At 37.4% G+C, this 27,200-nt stretch overlaps 1 protein-coding gene across 1 annotated transcript in view; it reads left to right on the top strand.

Annotated features, from left to right (window-relative positions):
- The window catches only part of SYT1 (synaptotagmin 1), a 360,262-nt gene that overhangs the window by 276,823 nt on the left and 56,239 nt on the right, over positions 1-27,200 (top strand). The window contains exons 6-8 of the mRNA XM_082062019.1: positions 3,269-3,391; positions 6,482-6,649; positions 9,996-10,163. Coding sequence (XP_081918145.1) covers positions 3,269-3,391; positions 6,482-6,649; positions 9,996-10,163 — 459 coding nt within the window. The remainder of the gene's footprint in view (positions 1-3,268; positions 3,392-6,481; positions 6,650-9,995; positions 10,164-27,200) is intronic.

Below are 27,200 nucleotides of genomic sequence, written 5' to 3'. Positions count from 1 at the left end.
AGAAAAGGCATTTGAAATGTCATGGAATTAAAAGAAATATTAGGAAAGGAAAGGCTTATATTCCTCTACATCTAAATCCAGGCCTTCTGAACACAGTTGTGTCAGTTGAAGAGGTTTGAGGAAAAAGCTGGCTTATAATTAAAAATATTTTATTGTTTCTAAAACCAATAAAATATAGCTGCTTATTTTAATTGATTGTAGCAATACAACAGTAAGATCCAATATAGTGTGATACAGTGGGCTATAAATTGAGGGTTGCAGTACTATTCCATTAAATATTGATCTTTCAGAGAATCTCAATACAAAATGAAAATCCCTACGGGGTGTTTCAAGTACTTTGGAGCAGTCCAATTCTTCTTCCTCTTTGGAACTCAGCAGCTGCATCAAACATGAGAAACCTCTGTGCTTCCTTTGACTCGGCTTCTTGAAGCATTGGCCTCTAGTTTGAAAGCAAATACCCTCTTGATGGGAAAAACTGTTACATACAGACTGCTGCAGAGATAATAATTTGTCGTTTCTTCCCTTCTCTCACGCCATGACCTTGGCCCAATCTGAACACTATCTCATTCTTAGTGTCTCTTAGTGCTTCAGTGTTTCTGAGATTAGGTCAAGAAGAATCATATAGCTCCTCAGCTGATATGAGTAACATGCAGTGTTTTCCAGCTTCCTTGGGAAATAGCTTTCAGCTTCCAATAGACTTCTCATAACGTATGGAGAAGAGTTTCCCAACCATGCAATGTTTCCTGCCTGCACTTCAGAACTCCCTTGCAAGAGGGACATTAGCTTCGCCTTGTATTTTCTATAGTGATAGTAAAAACTTTTTCACATTGAGTTACCCACAGCTCTGGCATCTCCTGAATTGATCAGCTATGCAGAAGAGTATATAATTTTTTTAGAGAGAGCATGGATAAGTAACTATTGCCTTAATGCAATAGTTCCAAATCCCTCATACCTGGAAATTACCATTGAAGGTTCTTTTTGCGTTTTCCCTTTTATCCCTGAGGAATGGCTGTAGAATACTTCCTCTCAAACAAAATTCAGGTCAAAAGTAGGTAGAACAACAGAAAGTCCAGTACTTATCCCAGAAATGGTGATATACTGGAGCTGTTTATCACTCTTCTATCATGGAGTCCTCTGCTAGGGCAATACTGCGATGATTCAGAGCAGTTGGTCCTGGAGTTAACATCCCACTCTGAGTTATTGCATCCTGTTGTCTCCAGGATCAGATAAATATGGTTGCTTTGGTTGGATTGAGCCACATTTTTTTTCTCTTGATCTCAAAACCTCAAGTTTATTTTTATTACCAAGGCAAGCAAGGTGTTTGGTGTAATTGTATCACCCCATATCCTGAAAGTCCCGCTTATGGTCCTGCAGGGGATGTACCTCAGATTGGCTTTGGTCCAAGGCTATCCTCTTGCCATTGAACCTGTCACTATTGAAGCGTCATGCTTGGTTTTGTACTGAGAAAAATGTTGTGCTACAGCTAAGGAACTCACTAGGAGCTTGGCAATTAAAATGTGTCAAAATAATTTTCGTTTCAGGCAGTACAGCCCTTCCAAATAGAAATGGTTTAGTTCAAAAAGTATTGCTCTTCCAACATCACAGGTGATTCTCATCCATTATCAACCTTTCCCACCAATCTCATCCAGGTACACTGTAATTTATGTTCCTAGTAAAGAGTCTATCATTCACTAACATTCAGATATTTAACTCTAACCCGGCTCCTCAGCTTGCATAAATCAATGTTGTTGCATTGATTTCAGTGGAGCTATGCCAGCTGAATTTCTAGCTTATTTCAAAAAGTGGAGAAATAATTGCTGTACAGTTTTGAGTCTGACCTTTTGAATTTAGATCTGGCTTCGGAAAAATAACATTTTCTACCTCAGAGATCAATCTTGCCTCTTACCATACCCACGCAAATGTTGCAAGGCCCCTACTGCCTTCATGGCTGAGTGAGAATGTTAATGCTTTCACGCTCTTTCCTTCACCAACCACCACCGTCCATGGGTGTAGCTACTTTCCACCCTTGCTGTTTCTTTGGATAGCAAGCTCCAGCTGCAACCTGTTGTTGTAGGTTTCTTCACCTCATGTTGTGAAAAAAGGAATTACTGAGCAAATCTTATTCTTGTGCTTAATAGTTGGTTTCTGCAAGCAGAAGCTCCATACAGAAGGAACTTCCATGCAGATAGAGCTCTTACAGATAAGCATACTGTTTACTGAAACATGCAAACAACAATTATGAATGAGTGCACAGTATTGATTCCTTGTTTTCACACTCTCAATTTTATTTTCACATTTTTCACCATTTGTCTCATTACTTTTGCCCATTTTCCAGTTCTTACACAGGTAAGAATCTGCTGGAATAAGATCTACATAGTTAGTTATGGTTCATGTGGTTTAATAATTGTATGAATTCCCTTTCCCACAGTGCAATACTTCCGCTTTCTGGTACAGCAAAAAACCTGATTACATCGTTTAGTATTTTAATTATGTATAAAATGTAAGATAACTGCTGTGTCCTTGAAAAATAGCAGGTTTTATGCAACAGACAAAGCTGTAAGCAGTTCTGTGTTTCTTTGTTTTTGTTTCTTTCTAAGCAAACTAAAATCAACTTTCAATCAATTTGGTTCAGCCAAGCTTTATAGCGAGAATGAATATAAAGGAAATTGGTCTCGGGAGGGAGGGAAAAGCACAAACATGCATTTGCTAATGGCATGATGAAAACTTTGCTTCCATATTCATTCTAAATAAACATGAAAAATGTTTGGCATATGATTGTAGGAAGAACTCATCCACAGCACATGCTCTTTATCACAGTAATCCTACAGAAACCTGTTGCCAATTGCAAACAATTCACAGCATGCACAACCAGGTTTGACATTGCCAAGATATTCTTAAGTTGAATGAATGTGTGACTTTGCTTATTTAATAGCATGTTTGCCTCCTTGTGCCTCTTTAAGAGCCAGTGTGAGCCCAGAAGAATTTGTTGATATCAAGATGGTATTTTGTTTCTACTTTCAGGTTTTATAACAGTTGTTGCTTGTACTAGTCCAAGAAGCTTTCTTCCTACTTCCATTGCTTGCTTGCTGATTTATAACATCTTCTTGAGCAACCTAAATAGTATAAATATATATGTAAACTGCATATTTGGATTTCTGCTGTCATGCTTGCTTTTAATGGCTTTAAAATAGATTTGAGGACAGTGTCTATTTTAAACTTGTACTTAAGAGTTTGTCTTATTTATGAATATTACCTTCCTTTTTTCTAGGCTCTTAAGGATGATGATGCTGAGACTGGGCTGACTGACGGGGAAGAGAAAGAAGAACCCAAAGAAGTGGAGAAACTAGGGAAAATCCAATATTCTTTAGATTATGACTTCCAGAACAATCAGGTTTGAAACAATGAAGCCATAACATTTAATTTCTGTGTGTGCAAGTGGAGAATAAACTAATACATTTAGTTACAGTAGATATTTCCGAACTCCTTCCTCCTTGAATGGAGTAAAAGCAGAAAGCAAGACTAAAGATTCATGACAAAGGCACTACTAAACTGATATTCCATGTACCCTGTGTTTATATTACACCTTTAATCAAAATTGAAGACACAGTTTTATTTAATGATTATTAATAACTTATATTAAGGCATCACCAATCAATGTCAACCCACATTATATTATGGAGCCTGCATGCAGACAGTAAAAGATAGCTTTAGCCTTCAGGTATTTAAAATGTAAGCAAACAAAAGTTGGAAGGAAATGAGAGGGACATAAAAGTAAGTTTATTCATTGCGAATCTTTTAGCAAGTTGATAAGATTGCCAGGACTAGCTTTCTCTCACTTCATCAGGTGTGCACTTTGACTTATTAACTAGCTGTGTCAGGTTCAGTTGCTCTCCATGAAAGTACATCCACTAGCCAAGAAAATTTTACTTTGGAACAGAAGCCCAAATAAAAAGGCCTGTCCCCCAAAAAAACAGGAAAGTCGGACAAGAAGAATCTCTCCAGTCAAGGACTGATACTTCTTCAGTACTCTACTCTGAAGCTGAGAAGACCAAACTTTGGCATACTTGGCTGAGTTTTCCGTAGGAATACACACCATAATTTGAGGTGGAACTAGAATCAACCTACTTAACAGATCTGGCCACAACCTGAGCTAGCTTATATTTAATTCCCGTCCCTGGCCTCTTCCTGTGTGGTCAGGATCACTTTTGTCAATTATACCAATTCACAGTCTCACTGTGCTTAACCTTGGACCAAGTACACCAACACATCTGACTTCTTCACTTCTACTGTATGTCCTTCAGTGAACTTGAGCATTTCATTTTTTGACAACTTCAGTCAAAACCACATCATTCTACTCTATTTAGGGAAAGAAATTACTATTAAATCCCTCTTAATTCTTATTCTTCATCTGAACAGACTTCCACATGTACTTGTGATTTATTTCCACATTCAGATTCTTTATTTGATACTGTTCATGATATGAAGTACACTTGTTGCAAGACAAAGAAAATAAGAGAAATTAAGAAAAGTGTCTATGCCAGCAGCAGGGTATTTACACACAGCTGTGACCTGGCATAATACATAGTATTTCCCTGTCTTTTTAACTATCTATCTTCTGACTACCAGTGCTTGTTTTTCAATGCAAGAGCCAAAAAGTTTTCTGAAGCCTTTCAAGAACCTATGGTTAAAGGAGCTTTTGCTCAACTCCCAGAGCAAATTCCCTGGCCTTGTGATGAGTCACACTGATATCCCTTGAAATCTGTATGAAATCAGTATGAAGCGTTAGATCTTCAGAAGCAGAAGATCTAAAGAGGGGGAAAGGAAAAGCTGCAAATGTGTTCTGACAAATGGATTTCAGTTTCCTTAGAATACAAAAACAAACTTTCTGTGTGAATGTTATTGAAGGAAATGTTGATTTTGTGAACTATGTTTTACAAAAAAGGAATAGAGTGGAAAGCAACAAGTTTGTAAAAGTGTGTAGTATTTAATTAATGTAATAAATTATTTCAGTTAGGATTCCTATTTTATTTTGCCACTTTAAACTATGTTGTAGATTGGAGTTTGTCCAATTGCACAGGGTTAAGAATGGAGACATGATGACCAGTGCATTCTCTGGAGCATGATGTCTCAGTTTTAGAGGCAAATTTTAAAAGGGAATTGAATTCCTTTTCCACTCTGTTAACTAAAAGTCATAGACTTGTTTTTCACTCTTTGATGTGAAAGACTTGATGTAGATCCTGAGCCTATCCATGTATTTATGAACTGCTATGCATCTAGAGTAAGAAAGAGACAGAAAAGGAGAAGTGTTACGATTAAAGGAAAATATTTCATGGAGCTTGAGAGTCTTATAGGTGGGAGAGCTTGCAGGCCATACTGTGAATTTAAAGCTGGTAAAAACAAGTCCAACTTTGAGGAATCTCTCAGAAGCTTCTTTCCTAGTTTGACTAAATTGTTCTCCATTCCAGTTGTTAGAGCTTCTGTTTCCAATTTTAAACAACTCGTCCATGAGAGAAGCAAATATATTGTGACTGAAGCACTGATTTAGAAGAAAATATTCTCAGACTTCATTCCTAGTTGTTAGTATCCTGTCTCTAGATTGAGCTTGAAGAGTCACTTGAATGTTTACCTTAGTTCTGTGTCTGAAACAAGATTTAAAGTATCTTGTTTCTCTCAGATCCATTACGTTGATGAGGTCTTATACAGGCTGGGCTGTCTAGATAACATAACATAAGCCTTCATTTATAACCCTTAAAACACGGCCACAGCATTTACAAATTTAAAATGTGCTTTTGTCTTATTTTCAAAAGTGTATAAGAAATTTAAGAAACTATTTTTTCTGATTTGCAATGAGATTACAAATTGTTACTAGGATTTAGTTACCAAAGATTAGTTTTCATGGGATATTTTTTAAAATGCTGTCCTTAGTTTACTACCTAATCCCATCTGTATACATAGCAAGGGAAGTTAAATATAAGGAAGACTGCAAGATCCATTGGTTTTCAGTAATGCTCTGTCTGAGGATTCGGATTTGCTATATCACCTTTTTGTGTTTGGCTGAGGGGAAGGTTACATGTTAGGGACTTAGAATACAAATTTTGTAGTCAAAATTAGACATTCTTGATTGTTTAATAATGTGATTTCTATTCATGGTGCCCAGCATAGAAAAATAATGCACAAGAGGAGAGAGCAATTGAAAGTTATTTGATTGCAGTCTTTAAAAAGATGAAGTCTGTATTTAGCTGTAATCAGCTGCCCTTTGAAAACCTCTTTTCTGCTTAAAAACAGCCTTTGTACAGTCTGCATCTGCCATAATTGGTTTTCTAAAGTCTATAGTGTTGCTTCATTTGCCTTCCTTGAAGGGGGCGGAGGGGGAATAGTTTTTTATAGGCCAGAAATAGAGTCTGCATGTGTATTTCTCTGTTACAGTTTTTTTATAAATATCTGTTTGATATTTCATTCTGCTGTTTTTCTCTCTTTTCAGCTTCTGGTTGGGATTATTCAAGCAGCTGAGCTGCCTGCATTAGATATGGGTGGTACATCTGATCCCTATGTGAAAGTTTTCCTTCTGCCGGATAAGAAGAAGAAATATGAGACAAAAGTCCACAGAAAGACCCTTAACCCTGTTTTCAATGAGCAATTTACATTCAAGGTATTTTTTTATACTTATTGAAACTTTTTTATTTAGCCACTATGTATCTCATGCTTGCCTACAAAGTTAGATGTCCTAGTTAATTGCTAACAGCAGCACAGGAATTTTTTGTTATAGAAACCTGTGATATTCAATCTTACAATGAAAATGGTTTAACATAGGGTCAGACCTCAGTAGGTGTAAAAGGTACAGTTTGATTTCATTCATTTATTCATTCAGTCATCCTGAGGTATGACAATTTGATCCATATTTTATGGCTGGATAAAACTTACAAGAAAGTCAGAAAACAGTGACAGCTTGACAAATGTCAGGTAAATTTCACTAGACCAGCATTTTCTTTAAATATCTTTGTAGTCTGATTTATGAATTTCAGTATACCATTTCTTTTTCCCTCAAAAATAAATTAAATCTCAAAGAAGGTAAATGGATGAAGGACGATATGGCAGATTAATCTTGCTAGACTTTGTCATAGCAATTCTTTGCTGTGCTACTTTACATAGGAAAAGAAATTATGTATCAGGTTTAATAACATAAGAATTAAATAAATGTAGCTAAGCCTTACCTTGCAATATTTAAGTCCTTCTAATAGTATCTATCAATAGTGTTTTTCTAAAACTGTAGCTGTACCTAAACCCCAGTTAAGTACAATAAAGGAATACTACACAGCATGTTTCATAGGGCTTCTCCTAATATACATTCCTTTGCTGTTACTTTAGGCCTTTCTATGCCCAATCTTATAATGACAGCTACAGATTGAAAACAGAAACAGTGAAAGACTCAGGCTATGTAATCATTCAATGAGAAAGATATCCCTGGAGGCCAGAGCTACTACTGCATATATAAGCTTATTTTTTCCCTTGAAGATGTTCATAAAAATAATCTTTTGTGGGGAGTTATTTTTTTTCTTGATCTTTCCTAAGAGAATATTTAAAAGAAAACAGAGTTGTAAATTACAGATTCCTGTGCAGTTCACAAAATAAAAGAAAGGACCAATAATGCTGTCATCTAAGATGAAGGCACATATTATAAATCAGATCATCCACTCCTGGACTATAATGTCCACTTGTTTTAAGTCACATTTTTAATATTCAGATTTTATGCTCCAGAAGAAAGTTTGCTTTCCATGTCAGACCTGACAGTGTTTAGGTACATCCCAGTATGGTCCTGATCATCGCTTGGATGCTGTGGTCTGTACTCAAGAGAAAACCAACAGAGCACACCGAGTACTATCATTATTCTGGGGACTACAGTGAAAAATACAAATGACCATTTAATTAGCATTGCAGCTATAATAAATAACTTCTGTGACCCACTTCAGGTGGTGCACAGCTTCTGTGGGTACCCTTCCCATCTCTCTCTCTCTGTCAGAGCCGCCCACCAAGCAGCCCAGGCCCATTTTGTTACCCTCTCCCAGGGCACAGCTCTGAGACGCCTGCCTTCCTCACAAAGACGGGTTAGTGGGGACCAGATGGGTTATGTTTCTGCTATATTGCATCTTGAGCCTTGGACCCCATTCCTTCTCTTCTTTGGGTGGTTTCCTGTGTTAGTCCCCGTTTCATTTCCATTTCCCAGACATCGAGGCTGCTGTTCCAGGGTGCAGGTGTTCATCAGGCTCCAGCTGTCTGAATTGTGTACCCCAGCTGTGCTGCCAAAAGGAAACGGAGAAATCCTGGCTGGACTACACCAGTCTGGCAGAGGGAGGTGTTCCTCCTCAGGCCCAAAGCGAGAAGAGGGTTCATATCTAGAGGAGTGACATGTCTCTGACAGAAAAACACTCCTATACTTGTCCTTCTACCAAGGTCTCCCCTACATTACTTCAAGAGGCTGAGTATCTCTGAGCAGAGCAAAAGGCAGGGAGAGGGAACAAACCTTCACAAGAGCTGAGGACATCCTTGGTATTCCTGAACAAAGGTAGCTGAGGCTACTTTAGAGATAATGAATAGAGGAAGCACTGCCACCAGATCTTCTTTAAAAAGGAAGGTAACTAGAATAAGCATTACTGAGGTTAAGATACTGCTAAAAATAAAGTAAATAATAGTACATGTAGTCTTTTCATGCATTCTAAATATCCAGGATCCATTAAGTGATATTGTAAACTGATGGAGAAAGAAGGTTTAGAACATTTCTTTTCTGGTTTTGAGACTGCATAAAAATAAAAGTGAAATTATTTACAATTTTTCATTGTACATACTTTTGCCTTTTATAGCTTTTTAGAAGCTACAAAGAATTTACAGAATCAAAATAGATTTTACAATAGTATTTACTACAGTACACAACTCTGTGCTCACTGAAACTATTGTACTCAGTAATGGAAGCTGGAGCTGGTTCTCAACTTGAAAAGCTTCTTTTAAACATTATAAAACATGTTATGAAAAAGAAAAACTACTCATGTTATTAGTAAGTATTTCTAAAAGCAAGTGGAAGCCAAACAATAACAAAGGACATCAATCCCAGGGTTTAAACAGACCGGAACATACTGCAGTTAACTAGGCCAATGACAATGCCACGCTTCCATTTCTCCTTTTATATAGACAATTAATAGATAAATGTTTACTGAAGCCCATGGAAACCATTTATACCTGTAGAATATATTCAAATTGACCAAGTGTTCAGTGTAAATCCAAACAATTCCTAAATCAGGCCTCTCCAGACAGCCACTCAAGTGTAGCTTACCTGAAATGCACATCTTCATCTGAATATTAAAAATGTGACTCATAAGCATCCTAACCCACAGCATCTGTCTGAAACACATCAGAACAGCTGGAGAATTAGTTAGAACTTGGCCTTCTGCCACCACAATTTCTAGCAGTATACTGTGACTTAGAACGCATCTTAGTGTCTACAGTGTGAACGGTATAATGATGAAAAATACACCTTGGTAAGTAATAGGTAGTGGTACTGTGAGAGAACTATTTAGTGTCTAATTACTTTGTGTTAGATACAGTAAGCCAATTCGGGTTTTTTTCATCAGTCTGGGAGCTACCCATTTCTGAGTGATGACAGTTGATTTATTGAGAAAAAGACACTATTGTGTGAAAAGTTCATGTGTCTTCAGTGCAAATAATTGGGCTTCCTGTTTCAGTTTCATCACCTTCAAAATGATTTGAAGTAGAAAGAAAAACCCGAGGCGTGATGAGTGAGCTGCCACCTTGTTCTATTGAGTGCCAAAGCCCAGCCTTTAAAAATACTGCATCTGGTGACTCCGAAACAAATACACCTCATAATTTTCTCTGCAGTTCAATTTACCTGAGATGACAGCTGATAAACCAAACAAATAGATTTGCATTGTAGTGGACTGATCTTTATTGTCTTAGATACAGAGTTTGTCATTTTCTCTTCTTTGCAGGTGCCATACTCCGAACTGGGTGGAAAAACTTTAGTGATGGCAGTTTATGACTTTGATCGGTTCTCCAAACATGATATCATTGGGGAGTATAAGGTTGCGATGAACACAGTGGACTTTGGTCACGTCACTGAGGAATGGAGGGACTTGCAAAGTGCGGAGAAGGAAGAGGTAAGAAAAATGAGACTTTTTTTCCCCCAGGACACTTTTATCCTCACCTAGAGAAACAGTCAAACTAGCAACATTTTTTTTTTCCCCAGACAGCTCCCATCTGTTATCAGCATTTCTCAGACTTACTTCACCTGATAAATTTTTGATAAACATCTTTTCCAATACTCATTGAGTGGTACATTCTCCTTTGCTAATCCTATTTTCAATCTTTTAGATATTTTAGGCAACATATTAAGAAAGTTTTTATGAGTTTGACTTTCTCTTGAATTGATACAGTGTGGGTATATAGAATTTGAATTATAAGAGCAGTGTGCATTTAGGCTTCTTCTGGCCCTAATCATTCTCAGTGTCTGCATCTCAAGACATCTTATTGTGCATGAAGATAATGGTAGCTTTTCATTGAAATATCTTACCGTTTTATTGAGCTGCTGTGCAATAATATCCATTGATTAGAATTATGCATTTGACAAAGACCTTGGAACAGCATCTGACTCAAATATTAATCACCCTTTTATTTTTGCTCTCTGTGCCAACATCCTGTGCGTTCATTATTTAGTAGGTACAGTGCTACATGTACACAAGTCACTTTTTGGAGATATTTCATCACTTAATTGTGGATCCTGTCAGGTTTTTCATACTGAGACATCCACCTTTTTGCTTATTATAAGGCCATTTTGTACTCAGTTTTACATTATTTTTCCTTTTGATTGCTAGATAGTATCTGCCCACTCACCATAGTCAGGGTGCACGGCTTGCTTCAGTTCTCTGGTGGGAGAAGAAGGAATCAGAGTCTGAGTTCCTTGATGTCTAATTTAGCTGATAAGCTGCTTGGGTTTCAAACCTTAGTTTCTGTAATTAAAGGGACAATCTCTGGATGAAATCTTTCCCTAATACAAGTAGTGAAAACCTGAATATGTGATCTAGACTACAAGTTGTGAAAAATTCAGCAGACGCTGAGCCATGCAGTCATCTCAGAGTTTCAAAAATGGTAGATTTCAGTCTTGCCTTTTTGAGTGTTTGTTTTTAAAGACTGTATTTTCAGATGTCTTTCTTCTACTGTTTATTGATTTGAAAGCCACTGCTACGTTGAGACTGTTCTGCATGGCATTGTTTCATAGTGACAGCATTCGCAGGGCTCCCTTATTGCATGTGACATTGCTATACATGCTAAATGGGGCTTTTTTCTTCCACTCTTAGAGCTGAAGATGAAAATGAAAAAAAGAGAAAGAGGAAGTTTGCAGTTCAAGGGCCCTGTTCCTTTAAAGCCTCAGCATACCAGAAAGCTAGAAATGTGAAATCAGGCTGTATTAATCCTTCCAAACTTTATTAAGTATCAAACTGGACTTTTATTGCACTATTGTGTGCGATATTGTGTACTTCATGTTTTGCTGTTGCAAAAATAACAGCCAGATAGTACACAAAGAGGAATCAAACCTTCATCTTTTTGGTATAACTTCAAGCTTTTAGAACATGAACAATGATATGCAGGTGACAGAGAACATGGCATAGATTCATGGGGGGTTTCATCTGTCTTGTGGCATAGAATGTTGCCTCTCACATTTTTTAGTTGAAATCCACAGTGAGATCTGACTCAGGCCCTTGGTTGCTTCATAAAGTTCATACTCTACAAATGCAATATGATGTTAAAGTTGTTTGAAATATAGTGTGAGATACTTGCAAAAACGCATTCTAACTTGGAAAGAATTTATATTGAAATAAAAGAAGATAATTAAAATAAATAATTGTGACAGTATTTGGATAGTAGAAGAATATTACAAGAACTTTTAATAGTTTGCAGTAGGTATGAAACCTAGGTTGTACTTTATTTGTGCTTTCAGAACCCAAGTGAACTGATAGATGTATGTTTTTATATGTATTTGCCATTTGTCCATACAAATATATTTGCATGAGGGTTGTGTTAACTAGAAGAAAATAGCCTTCCTTAGTTCCTCTTCAAGTGTCTGCCCTCACCTTTCTTCAAATTTCAGGTACCATCTATAAAAAAAAAATCATTTTTGTAAAGTTTTTTGATAGGGCCTTTTTGAAGCTGCTACTAATGTGTGGCTTTTTTCTTTATAAGAAGCTCGGTGATATCATCCCATGAGAACATCCTGAAAAACTGTGCTTGCACCAACTCTCTAAATATTTTTGCATAATGCAGGAGGTCTTAGGTTCCATTTTTACATCTCTATTCTCATAAGCATGTGAAGTATCCAATACATATGGAAAAGTATAACAGGTTAGTTTGAGACTTTGTTAATCTTAGTTTACTGTGTATTAGCTGCAGCTTTCCTACAACAGCTCCTGAGTTTACTGTACAAATAAAAAGTGACACCACGGAAGAGAGTTACTTAAGATGTAGGTCAGTCAAGTGTATTTAATCCAAAAGGTCTTCACTTGTTTTTGCTCTTTTATGGAACCTCTACTGTCATGTTTGTGTTGAGCCTGATTCAAAGGATTGCTTAGCCCAATTTGCAAAAGAAATCCCTACCAAGAACCAAAAGAGTTACATCTGTCAGTGGTTTGGGAGCTTTGTTTTCCAGGAAATGTCATTCATATTTCCATATTTGACTACTGCCGAGTACCTCACCATCTTCGTTATTCTGGCCTCTGCTCAGCAGCAAAGATGTCCTAGAAATTCTAGTAGATTTTAGGAGAAAATAAGTAGGTGACAAAGAGGGATGGGAGAGGCCCTGTCACCATAAGTCTTTTGTAAACTATTCTACATGTTACAATTGCATAATGAATTTGTCCTTGAAAAGCACATCTGTATGTGGTCTGCAATATTTGAAGAATGACATGTTTTAGTTCCTTTTTTGCCCTCACAGAACTTAGGTAGGTTTTTCAGTTCTTAACAACCTAGCACTAATTAGAATTCTAAATTTGTTTGCAATTAAGTATCAGATGCCAAACTGTCCTTAATGTTTTAATTATGAACCCTAAACAAGATGTACAGCAAAGCACATCCGTGGCAGTTGTCACCAGTCACTTTGAAAGAACCATCTAGGTGGCATCAGTCAAACTGAGTACAAAAATCTTATTTTTATTTCACTTTATGTCTAATTCAGTTGATGCACATCACAGAATATACAATTTAATTAACACTGCAATCATAGAGGTCAAAATCATTTTACGAGCAGTTACTCTTCTTTTTGCTCATAAAGCTCGACTATACTTTCAATTCTTTTTTCTAAATGGGCTTGAAATTGAAGGCAGAGGATGAAGGTTTAATGAAATATTTGAAGCTCTACCTCTCACAGCCCAGCCATTTGAATGGCATCTCTCTGACACTGCATCCTCATCTGGGAAAGCTCTTATTAATATATTTATGTTGGTGACGCACTTTGAAGGTACAATGCTTTATGTAAGCATTTGTTATGACTGTGAGAGGGCTTTGGGAATGTACAAGTCTGTACAATGACTTCTAAATATTGGGGAGGCCACTCCTAATGAGCTGCATACCTTGAATCCTCTTTCCCTGGCTGCTTTTAGCTCTGCTGTCCTTGTGAATATATGGAGGTGATTTATCTAGTAGTCCTTCAGTCTCATATGACTGAGAGCATGGGAGGGAAGAGTGGTAGATATTGAAAGATTATTCACTTTTACGAAGTGTGACATATAATGGTTTGGGCACAGAGTGTTAAAAAACAGATGATAGGAGGTTGCTCCTCTGTGTCATCTACCAGATGTCACTGCCATTAACTTTATCTGAGTACACACTGCATTCAATATCTGTTATCACTCCAGTACAGAAGGCCAGACAGACCTCTTTGCTCACAGCAGTGTGAATCATACTGAGAGTCATCTTCTGAATACTTCAGCTGATTTCCCTCCAGACATTTTGTTATATTGGCACTTAAATTGAAAACCTGTTGTAGCAAACATCCCAAGAAATGTTAGGGAATATAAGGAAGAGCAAAAACAGTTCTTTCCCTTGAAAGTAGTAGAGAAGCAGAGCCTTATTCCATGAGGAGAAGGATCTTTGACCTGCCATTATGTAGCACCAAGAGTTCTGCAGACCTCTTACGACTAATCTGGCATCCACCATGGATAGGTTACATGACAGGTGCACGCTCATATCAAAGTGGGTTGTGATGTGTGTATTTTGTACATGGCTCCTGAGTTGGAAGCCTCTAGGAAAACACCAGCAAGATGCACAACAGCTTCTCTCCTGCATGGTGCACAATCCCAAGCAGGAGAGATGCTACAGCATTGCTTTGCACAGGGCTCAGATACAAGTGATCTGCAGCTGGTAAGTGGGAGACCAAGTCTGTGAAGCTTGATGTGTGCCATTCATGAGGATTGCTCTTTCCTTCCATTAAAAACATTTTAAAAAATGGAAAGTTGAAGGAAGGAGATGGGAAATGGATATATTGAATACCTTGGTATGCTTCATAGAAGTTGGAGACTGACAAAAGTTAGTAAGCCATCTAGCTTATTGAATCCTCAGCACTGAAACTTGCAGAGACTTAAGAGGAAAGGACATTTTTACAAATGTCACTGTCAAATCTCAGTAGCAAATCACTGTCATTTTCTGTTGTATCAGAGATGGACAGATGATCTAATAGGCCTTTCCCATCTCTAATAACAACACTTAGTTCTTATACAGCTTTGCAGCTAGCACAGTGCTTTGCAAAAGTAAGTATCATTTTTCCTATGGAGATGCTGTCAGAGTGTCAGACACATTTTAAAATGTGAGGTCTCCTTTATTTAGCTGCATATGATATTGGATCACCATGTTTTCTGCATGATGTTCAAGTTTTCTCAAGTTCACTTCTTCTTATACCCAATTAATACTTTAAAATGTTAAATCTGAGGGGGGTTTAATTTTCAGATTTTGTGTCAGAGTGACATAGAATAAATGCACAATGTTGAATGCATGTTCAGCATTGTAAGTGCAGTACTTGTCCTGCAAAGGAACTGAATTTGATAGTTAGGGAACAAAACATAGGTTTTTAAGTTTGAGAATAATCAAGCCTGATTTGAAATTCTTCAGCAGTTAATTAGTTGGTTTTCACCTTGAAATTGAAGATGTTGAAATGTTGTGATTTTAAAAGTAAAACTATGTGACTCAAGTAGAACAGTTACAGTACTGTTTTAGGCTATTAAAATTAGACATTTCTTTTCTCGCCTTTCATACTCAAAATGCTGACAATTCCACTATACCCCTTTGTTGAGTATTCTCTTTCTTAACTCCGTCTCTGGAAGAGACACCTACTTTAGGAGGTCAGAGGCATTCTTGTGTTATAACAAAAAGAATATAATTGGCTTACTTGAAATCAAAGGGGAACTTGTCTTGATTCATCTCAGACTGTCTGGCTTTACAGATATTGAATTCAAATACAGATGAGAGTAGACAAGGAGAAGTTCACTGGTAGTGTTAAATTCAAGCTCTGCTGGGGTCCTTCTGTTTCTGAACAGTATTCATTCTGAGATGATAAAAACTTGTGTTGCTTATTTGTCAAAAACATACTTATTACTATTTGACTTTCAAGTGTTGAAGGGCATCTTGAGGTTAAACTGTGCTGAGAGAGTAGATCCTACACTTGGTATTAAGCATCAAAATAATAATATTAATGTTGATTCTAGATAAGGCATATACCTGAAGACCATGTAGAAAGTTACAAGGCTGAAGGAAGGAATAGTGGACAATTCCCCATCTCTGCCTCTTCATGTTATTGTGTGGGATTTTATTGCTTAAGGATAGGATATTTTAAAATGCTTAATAGAGGAGAAAGGCCAGACCAGCCAAGGAGTTCAAAAGCACTGGACTTGGCTGTTAAACATAAAGTGGCATTTGGAAAGCAATGTTCTGAATGCTGTTTTTGTAGGCTTTTGAGAAAGATGCTGAGAGGGATCACAATCATCTTCGAGTTCTTCTTAAAAAGGCTTAGGCGGAATTCATATCACACAGATGCTGGAAGTATTCTCCATGTACCTGCGGGTGATTCATTCAGGTAGCTGATCTATCAGTCATTTGTGTGGGTTGAAGTATATTCCAAATAGAAGAAGCTGAAGCTAACACTATGAAGAGAAGTTTTGGGTGGAAGCTGCAGAAGGAATCCCAGGGAATTCAGCCATAATCGTGGAGTATTCCTGGTTATAAAACTCTGTAATCTGGGAGGAATTGCAAATGCATCTTCAGAATCAACTGATTGCTGTCAAAAGGCCACAGAACATGCTATATATTGAATTTTCCTGCATTGTTCTCCACCTGGACTTTTAGGTACTTGTTTTTCTGACTACTAGCACCAGTGAATGCATCAGAGACAGAAACTGCATTTCTCACTGGGATTCTAGGCAGAAGCTTTGCGGTAGTCTAGGGTAATACCTTATTTCCTTTCTCCCCTCCCCTTGCAAACCAACAGCAACAAAAATAATTATCTGATTACTGTTACAAACCAGGATCAGGAGCTAAGAGAAGCTGTAAGCTGGCTGTTTCAAAATACTCAATCGTAAGTATCATTAGATGGACCTTCAAAACACAGACCAGCATTTTAATAGTCACAAGGAAAGTGCAACTCTCCCAAAGGAGACAACAGCTTTTTCATTCAAAGGTTGAGCCATACCATGCCACTCTGATCTCCTCATTTTGTTTTGCCCACTCCACATAGATCTAAAAAATCTTGGTTTCCAGAAGTATCAAAAAAAGATATATTTTTGAAAAGCTTAAAGAAAAGGATTTAGGAATAGTGGTCTGAGAAAGAAAGGGATTAGCCATTTTCTACATTTTTTTCCTCTGTCAGGTCTTAAACACCAATTTAAACCATGTCAGGGATTACCATAGTAACCATTTAACCTCTCTTCAGAGCCTGTTGTGTTTGAGTTTAGTTTAACAACGAGCTTAACTGTCATTTCAAGCACTTTGTATTGTGACTGTGACAGGAATTAGCACCAAATGCCCTTATTTTAGAGGAATCACAGTTAGAATCTAGGACATAATACTGTATTTTCAGTTTGGTGGTATTAGGCTTTTATTGGTTTTATGCTAATATTTTTCAGAGGTAGAGTGCATTGATTTAGGACATATTACCAGGTCTTATTTCTAGGCTAAATAGAAGACAGACTGTGATAACTCATTCCTAAAGCTACCTGTTTGATTGTATCATAAAGCTCAGCCTTCCAGCAAAGGCCAAAGAAATTCCTCATGTTGGCTGATGTGTTGTTGGTGTATTATAGGTGATGCAGCTGGGTGGGTTTAGTGCAATCAACCCTGCGTTTCATTCTTCTTTCTTTTCCGTGGCCTTCTGCAGCTTTACTCTGTGATTGTTATCATCATAACCAGAGAAACACTCAGGACATGATGATTTAAATTAGATTCTAAAAACCCTTGGAACAGCATAGCCTTTTTCTCTTGTTCATGTCTAATTCAGTCTGGGCAGGATGCTCTTGTACAAAATAATAACTTGCAATACAAACTATTTTCATAGAATATCTGTTTCTGTGTTTTGTGCATTCTTCCCTTGTTGGTTAGTGGAGAACTGACATTTCTAGTTTTTAAGATCTTGCAGTCCATGACATACACACAGTTCTTCTTGAAGGACTGATTATGGCTAGTGTTTCACTTTCAGTCACACAGATCAAAGCAAATACATTATTCTTGTATGTTCCTAGGTAAATCTACATCATACATGAGATTACAAGATGGATGTAAATGCTTTTGTGAAGCTTATTAGAGCACAAACATTTATAATGTTGGTGCTATACAGTTCAAAGCTTCTTTAACCTCTCTGTCATCCAGAATTCTAATAGTGAAGAATTTTACTCCAAGAATGATGCTACTGTCTAAATATCAAACTATTTCTTCTCTCTCTCTGTCTCTCCAGACTTTCATAGTACTGGCCACATGAAGGGAGAAAGTAATAAAAAGCTGACTGATCTCTCAGTTTCTTATTCTTCTAGGTTTTTTCTTTTTTTTTTTTTTTCAAATTCAACCATCATTCTATACACCTGAGTGAGTCAGTTCATAATTAAGCTGCACTTTTTAGCCTCCACAGTCCACAGCTGATGTTGCTTTTTCGTATCTATGTTGACCAGAGATCAAACTTCTGTGAATCACTCCACCTCCTCACTTCTCAGCATATTCTCACTCTGTGTGTATTTGTGCGTATAAGATGTAGACTGGAGTATGTAGCAGAAATATAACTTTCTTTCATGACACATCTTCTGTGATGGGAGATTTTGTGCAGACTTTAGTAGTTTTGTGAGTGGCCTTTAATTGCATTAACCAGTAACTTTTGTTTCAGATGGCTGCCTGGCCGGCTCGCTCACTAGATGGATGGAGTGGTACTGTAGATGTTCTGTCCTTTACACTGATGGAGTTTACAGAGCAGGATTTTTTTCTGTGGAGGGCTTGAGCATGGTCACTGCCACAGAATTACTACTCCAGCTGTCTCCTTGGAGCAGAATATAACTCACTTTGAGCTACAATCATCAGTGTGCAGATGAAATTGATTTCTGATCTCCTTTTTGAACCCAGATATTGCCTCTATGTGCTTCTTGCTGGCCAAGCACTAGATGAAGAGAAGTTCCCAAAATGGTACCCAGTGACATGCAAGCCAAGACATTTTCCCTGAGCATTATGTCAGCAATTACAGTTATAGAAATAGTGCCAAAGGCAGGAGTTTCCAAACTAGCAGTGAAGGAGTTCAAAGTGATATGTTATTGCTGTTTGATCAGCTGGATGCACTCACCTACAACAGAAAAGAATTAGGAGTTATTGCTACTTCTACTGTCACTGATAATGGCAACTAAATTTGGGAACCCTTCTGTAGTGCCTTTTTCCACTTATGGCTGACCCTGAGTTCAAATCTCTTCTTCTTAGACAGAGACTTCGCCGTAAAATTCTAACCCAAGTCATTCCCTAGACAATTACCATTATGTGGGATTTATAACTTGCTTTTGGTGCCACCAGCACAGAACACAGCACTGCAGCTTCTGGGTGGTATCGATGGCGCTGGGAAGACAGCACCTGAGCTTCTCATTAGATCCTTAACCAATTTTAGCTGCTACTTTAATTACTTCTAATAATCTTCAGAACTACTGGGTTGTCTGGAATCTAGTTATTTTACTTTTGCTTTTCCATATCTTCTTCAGTAACTGTGAAAATTAACAGGAGGATCTCTGTTGATGAGTGCAGCTCAGGCTTCAAAACCGACAGCATCTTGTTTTCATATGAGTGCCCTGAGGTCTGCAGCTGACATCTCCTGTCTGTTAATGCCCAGCCCAGAATTAGACAGCAGCAGATTATGCTGAAAGTGTTCTTGTTCATTCAGGCTTCCACATTAAACAGTCAGGCCAGACATCAATTTTCTGTGATGTTTTAGAGCAGGCAGGTTTTTCAGGAGATGTGGGTCATTTGAATTAGTTTTGATTACTCTTAACTTTTTTTCTTGTACTTATTGTACAGAAAATAGCTGCAACTATTACAATTCTGTGACACAAAGTAAGAGCTGCAGTTCTTCCACAGCACATCTCCATAAACCATGATTTCTTTGTTGACATAGTAGATTTTAGTCCCTGCATTTGCTTTTTCTATCACTCTTAAACATTAACTTGTATATGACAATACATTAAAGCCCTCAAAAAAAAAAAACCAACACCTGTAACTTATATGCCCTCCAAATATGTGCATGCTTCCTTGACCTCTTTTTTTACAATGAGGACCAATTTGTCTCATTGCAACTTGATATAGCAAATGATGATGTTTCTCAAATATAGAATCATACTTTTCCACATACCCTTTAAATAATGAAATTATTTTAAATCTCTCAAAGACAAGATTCTTTCTTCAGAATGTCTGTTTGTGATACTTAACTATTAGTTGATTTCTTAATGGAGAAATGTATACTTTTAGTTTTATCCATCGGCCTAAAGGAAAAATATGCACTTTTGATGTATTGAAAGTAAAAACTTTCATGATTAAAAACTTATAATGAAAAATGTAATTTTCCAATAATTGTAAATGAGAACAAATTTTAATTAAGCTCTACTAGATTTGCTGCAGCAATCATATGTTCCAGAATGACTCGAGAATATTGACTTCCTGCTTGAATTTCAGCTGTAGAGTTCTAGAGTTGGCATAATGTCCTGCAAGTACAAACACCTGTCACATTATGTAACAATTTAAGGCTCTGAAACTTCCCCGTTTACATGTTCCCTACCATGAAAACCAGCTGCTAATCAGCTGTGAATATCTTGTGTGTAAACACTGGGATATGCTCCTCTGACTTTTTAGCTCACCTGTTCATTGATTCCTTGGATTACCGCCAGAAGACACCACTATATGAGCTCTTACAACTTGCTGAGGATGAGAGCTTTTTACATCTGATCTGTTTTATTTGCATTTAGCCTAGGCTAGATAACATTAACATTTTCTTTCTGCAGAAAAAATCTCCCCTTTCAAAAACCTTTGAAATACTACTATTTCTTATCAAATTGGGTATTTTTCTAAATGAAGTGAGATTGCCTGCTCTAAATCCCGATGACTCCTAGATCTTCAAGGAATATTTTAAAGAACCTCATATAACCAAACTCAGTCCAGTAAACAGGCAGCATCCAGGAGATAGTAGTGTTGCCCCTGTGCCAAGCTGGGATGAAGGTGGTGCAAGGAAACCCCCTTACAACCTTGAAAGTTAGACCTTGCTTAGTTTTGGAGCAAAGATCTAGAAACCCTCTTTTTTTGTCCTGGCTGCATGGCTCTAGACTGCAAACTCTGAAAGCTCAGTTTTCCTTATAGCATACTGATTTCCAGCATTATCCTGCTTTTTTTTTAGTGGAAGTTCACCAAAAGCAAGTTTCTCATGACACATTTTAATATTATCTGATCAGAATTTTGTGGGAATTCCACTAGAAAATTGTGCATGAGACCTTATTGTCAAAGGCTACAAAGAGAATTTTGCTGACAGTATGCCAGCATTTGTTAATAGGCAGCTTTGCACCTTTGCTGGAAAACTCTTAGGTGGTCTTCAAACCCGAAGAGGTTACAAGTTACTGATTTTAAGACATCAATAGATGGAGAAAATAACACATCCATCGTAGCTTCAGCAGTTACTCTGTCTCTCTGTTAAAATGTGTACTTTGTTATTTGGATGTCGCTGGACTCTACTGCAAGTCACTGATGGTTGTTATGCCCTTCTTCAGTAGATTCAAGCCTTTTAATACGTGATGCTTCCTCTTCTCTACAGTACTTCTGCACTGTAATCAAGTCACAATCCTCTTTTCAGAAAGCTGCAAAAATTCATCTTTTATGTTTTTCACAATCAGGTGTTTTCTCCATTTTTCCAATAAGAGTTGTGACTTTTTACCTTCTTTGTAGTTTTTAGCACCTTAAAAATATATATATATATGTTCTCAAGAGCTCTGTGCAGTGTACTTCATATCCTTGCTAGACAGGCCAATTCACCAGCTGCTTCTGCTCACCTCTGCTATTGAGTGTTTTGCACAGCAGTACTCTAGCAGTTCATGGTCTGTAGCTTATGACCCTAAATCTTCAGCAGGAGACACTGCCTGGTAAGATACATTTCGTGATTCAGTAGATACTTTAGAAATAGTCTTGAGTTCTTTGTCTTGGGATGTAGAATTTTTGCTTTTGGCTGTATGAAAATGTACTTTGTGTGACTGATTACAGCTAAGTGATTTAGAGCTTTCTGACCAACCTGTTGCATTACTGTTTACCAATATATTAATTATTGTATCACCTGCTTACTTTACCAACAGAAATATCTTCTGCCTCTGTAAAAACAGCAGTAGACCTTGAATAGAACAAAAAAAAAGTTTGTATGTTTCCTTCATCAACCAATTGTACTTTCTTATCAAGGAATGAATCTGGTTTTAGTTGAAAGGACCTATTTTCCATAAAACCATGTGACTTCACATTGATTATATTCTATATCCTTTAAACCATCACTAATGCAAACTTTTATGAGTTGTTCCTTTGTTTCATCTGGGTTTGATAAAAGACAAATGGGCAATAGATACCACCTTCATCCCATTTGGTCTTTTTTGAGTAAGACAGGCATAACATTAGCAATGCGCCAGTCTTCTGGAATTTCCCTTGTGGTCTAAGATTTATTAAAAATGAACATCAGTGAGCCAGAGATCTCATGATAAGTACAGTCTTCTTTCATAGATTTTTATAGATGACTGCAGTGACCTCTTTCTTTTTACTGAAGAGATTAATGAAATTCAGTGTGTGGTACTGATTGGTATGATGACCTTTGATGAGCTGTCTTGTCTTCCTAAAGAATGTGTTAAGAGAGTTTTTCAAAGTGAAATAGCCAGAGGAAGTGGAGTAATAAAAGAGGTTTTTGCCTATATGTGTTTTCAAAAAACTTGATTATATTTCAGTAGTTTCATGAAAATGTGGTTTTGAATGCTTAGTTTGAGAAGTGGATGTGAGCCTGGCAAGGGTAAGTCAATAGATATGAATACATAGCACTAGTTTAAAGGAACTCGTTATTGAATTAAGCACAAATTTTTAACAAGCTGCACTTAAAATTTATAATGGAAGGAGCTGTAGAAGGAAGCATATACTAGTTTCTTCATTTCAACTGGAACCAAAGACAAAAATATTTAAATTATCTCAGAGAGTATTTTACATATTTCTGACTTCCCAGAAACTAGGAAGCACTAGAACAAGAGTGGCTTTGAGCTTTTCTGAGGGTTTTCAGCTTGCTGCTCTTCCAGCTGCATATCCTCTACCCCATTACATATTTTTAGACAGTTTGGATGATCTGGAAAAATCTCCAGTACAAAAATCAGTAAAAGAGGACAATGGAAGAAAACTTCTGAACGAAGAGCAATGACACAGAAAGGGATTTCAAATCCTGCCTGTGCTTGTAGCACAGAAGCAGTAGATAGAAATAAAAGATGAATTAGACTTGGGTGAAATTATACATGAAGGAAAATCTTCTTCATATTAATAAATTACAGGTAGAGAACTGTCTCATCGTAAGACTTCACCTATCAGCTGTTAATTACATCAGCTGCCTGTGGTTTTTCCATTAGCAAATCTAGTTGTGTTTCAGCTGTGAGTCCCCTGGTCTGCAGTCTTTTCCAGGTCACCACTGTGGCTCAGAGCAGTGAGGATCCTGACCTGTCTGTGTGCCTGAGTTTTTGTTGTGTCAAGATGAAGGCATAAGCTGTTTTTGTCACAGAACTGTGTTGCATGCTGCCCTGGAGGCTGGTAAGCACAGTAAGAAGGCACCTGTAAATTTAACGGAAAGTAAAGCCTTAGGATAGATACTCAGATTCTTGACCTGTTCAGGAAAACCCTTAGGCATGTGTCAGGTCCTCATGTGTCCTGTTTGGCCTCCTGCTAGCTAACCAGCAAGCTTCTAGTTTTAAAACAATGACATCACATACTGTCTCTTGCCTAATTGCCCATTTAGGAGATTTTGGAGAAGGCTGTTGTGTTGTGTGCAGTTTGTGACTGGGGTCATGGAAGGGAGCTGGATGCAGTGCTGGGGGATATTATGGAGGAACATGAAAGCTGAACTGGTGTTACAGCAAGCAAGAGATGAGAGAAAGAAGGACATATATCCATGGAAGCTGAGTGAATGAGGCTCTGTTAGTGTCACTAGAAAAAGGGACTATTTATTTATAATGTAGATGGGACTGGTACAAGGTGCAAGGTATTTTGGTCTTGAGAGTTTGTTAGAGAGGAAAGGGAAGAAGATTGCTGGCTACAAAGATAGTCCACAAATTCCACTTAATTTCTCTTTGTGGTTCTTGCAGATCAAATAGAAATATATTGTCTAGCTTCAGTAGTGAAGGCACTGATTTCACCTGATAGTTTTTCCCTCGAGCTGTTAAATTTCAGCAGAATTTACCAGCAGCTGTAGGGGATTACTCATTCCATCATGCCAGTCATTCCCACCTACTGGTTTCTTTAATCTATTTTTTCTGTCTTTCATTGATCGATAATGTGTGGTCATTGTTGCAAGGATTCTGTTCATTACAGGTTTTTAATACACCAACTCATCCAGTTATACATCTCACAAGTAAGAAACCAGTAATTAATTTGATTCTTAATTACAGTTTTCTGCTGTTTACTGATCCTGTATATTTTTGGATATATACTGTAATTTCAATCCATAATCTAAAGTTTTGGGTCAGTTGCTTTTGGAAGGTAAGATGCTCTTGGTAGTAGAAGCTACATTAACTAAGCATTAAGGTGCCATACTTGCTACAAGAAATGTTTTCAAATCAAGTAAGGGTACTGTACTGTGGCCTCCTCTGTCACAGGAGAACAAGGATTTTCTGCCAAGTGACTGCAATGCACATACAATATTCTAATAATTATAGAAAAGCTTTGTGATTTGACTTCTCACGTTGTCTGATAAGCCAAAGAAAACCTTTCAAGTGTATTACATTTCCTTTCAATGTTGTACTTAGACTACTCACTAGACAACTAGCCTTGTGACATGCTATAGTTAATAAGTTTTCCATGCTGTCAAAAGTAATAATGTTAATGTGACATTCAGTTAAATTAATTTTGTTTTGTGCACTGGGCTGCATAAACGTGAGTGACATTTAGAAATACGATCAGGCAGGAGCTGAGGAGAAGCCAAGTGGCAAAATAGAGCGAGATTCAATCATTAAAGCAGAGCAGCCGGCTGCAAGCATTTATGGGTAGGCAAAGAGTTACAGAAAAACCAAGCTATGATGTTTGGGCGTATGTGTTTCTTTTAATTCATTCCTCCCTTTCTCATTTATTTAAGAAATTCATTTTCTTCCTGTTTTAATTAAGAACTCTGTATGTTTGGTACCGTGGTCCCTTGTTTGGAAATCAAATAGTCTGTTTCTGCTAATCTTTGATTTCAAGTGCCTTCAGCCACAGCGTTTTTCATTTTGCCAGAGGCAGCTGATTGTAATGCTTTTAAACTGATGACCGTGAAGTGTCATTTTCTACTAATAATAACAACAGTGTTTTCTCTTTCCATTTCCTCTGCTTTTTGGAAAGAAATAATAGAAGTGCTTTCTCGAAACAGTTAAAAAGGTAATGAAGAGGACTAAAAGGAGGAAGCTGACAAAACCTGACTTGTTAATCTTTTAATAACATTGAATGGTTCAAATTATTGCCCAACTTGCTTTCAAGTCTGATTTACCATTGCATTGGAGAATATTACATAATTAGGGCAGTTAAAAGAAACGCGATGTACTAACTTTCTATATATATATTGCAATAAGAGGACAGAGATTTGTGAAGAATTTCTATGCTCTTCAGAGGAGGGGGGGAAAAAAAGGTAGATTTTATTTCCACAGAAAGATCCTGCCAGGTCTGTTCCCTTTAAGCAAAGGTAAAAGTAGTGCTGGCATACAGAAGTTGTATCACAAAAGAGTCAGAGAGTAGGACTGTAGTAGGAAAATCAGTCAAAAGGAATGTGCAATTAAACGGCTTCTTTTGGCTCTTCCTCACTCCTACTTTATACTGTTACTTTATCCCTACAGATACCACCTCCTGATAACTTTAATAATTCACTTCATTTGAAAGATTGTTCCCTGTCTACCCTAAAACTTCTCCCTTTTAAAACTTACCTCATGGACCTTTGCTTCTATTTCTGTTCTCTGTTCACCTAGCATCAGTCTCCTTTCCATCTCTTCTTCAATCTGTTGTCACTGCTATTCCCTTTTTTACAGCATCCAAAAAGAGCCCTCTGGATCTTTGCCTCAAGAAGCTTCTGTTTCTTCCAAGATCTCCTGCTGTAACCTATTTCAGTTTGCTATGCTTCTTAATTTACTTGTTATGTAGCTTGCAAAGGAACACTTTACATTAACAGGAGCTTCCTTTTATGGCCAAGTTTGCACATTTGAAGAGGGTGTAACCTATGAAGATGCTTCTGAAATAATGTTAGCAAAAGCAAACACAGGAGAGGCTTTTAATCACAGACGCTTCGTACTTCCATTTTGTAAGACAAGTGGGTTATTTCTTCTAATAAAGACTGATCCCTGAATAAGGAAATACACAGTAGGGCATTGTCTGTTCATATTCTATTGTTTTAAAATATTCTTTTCAAAAGTGCGGTATGTACAGTCATGAAGAAGGTTCATCCTTCTCTCCAGAGGCATTTAGCACCTATTTACTGCTAGCTTTATAAACGTGTGGCTGCTCCATTCATGGGCATGAAATTATTTTAGACAGCAAAGGAATTACTCTGCTTGTCAGATTAATGGTTTAGCCGTTAAAATCCGTAAGTTTATATTGACTGGGTTTACAGTTAAGATTTTGCAAGTCTGAAATAGCTACTTCTGTAATCAGCCTTTTGATTGAAAAGAACTCTGCCTCTCCTGTTCGCTCTCGCTACTTTATCTCAAAAGTAGTTCATTGACTTTGGGGTACAGTGGTACTTAGTGTGCATACATATTCATGTGATAGTCTCCAAAAGTGTTGTAATAATGAGCTGACACATTAGCTCCAGCTTTTCTTTCTCTTTCCGGTTCTCCTTTATCTTTCCCTGCTGTACCATCTATTTCTAGCCTATTTATGCAAACTGAGTTTTAAGAGCTTCTTGCTCACTTCCCACTCCTTTGCCTAATTGTGGCAGAATCGGCTGCATATTGTGGGGTCATCTGGTCCCTGATTTGCAACCATAAGAGAAAAATATTGTCTTGGTTTCGTAATTGTACCTTATGCAGGTTTGAAGTGTTCTGCTTTGCTCTTTAACCATGTATTTGTAAAAATTCAGTGTCTTTGAAACCGGTAATGTTAAGGACAGCTGCTGTGGCAATACAATTTCAGGTTTAAATAAAAAAAAAAAAAAAAAAAAAGGGGAGCCAAACAAACCAGTAGTTTATTTTCCCAGTATCATCCCTGTTTGTCCTAGGGCTGTGAAGGAACAATATTTTCCCAGTTATAGATCTCAGCTATGCGTATGGGTTACTAATTCTGCCCACCTGCTATGATGGCTTAATTGAAGTTGTGGCCAGTCTCATCTATTTCTGCATCCATGTGATGCTGCTACTAGTGTTATTGTGACAGCTTTGTGGCTTAGTGTATTTTCATGGTTTGCAGGCCAAGAAAAGGAATTTGTTGGA

The sequence above is a fragment of the Streptopelia decaocto genome (genome assembly GCF_964273445.1).
Source record: "Streptopelia decaocto genome assembly, chromosome: 1".
Lineage (NCBI taxonomy): Eukaryota > Metazoa > Chordata > Aves > Columbiformes > Columbidae > Streptopelia > Streptopelia decaocto.
Note: the sequence above shows the minus strand (reverse complement) of the source record. Positions and strands in the feature narration are given on the sequence as shown.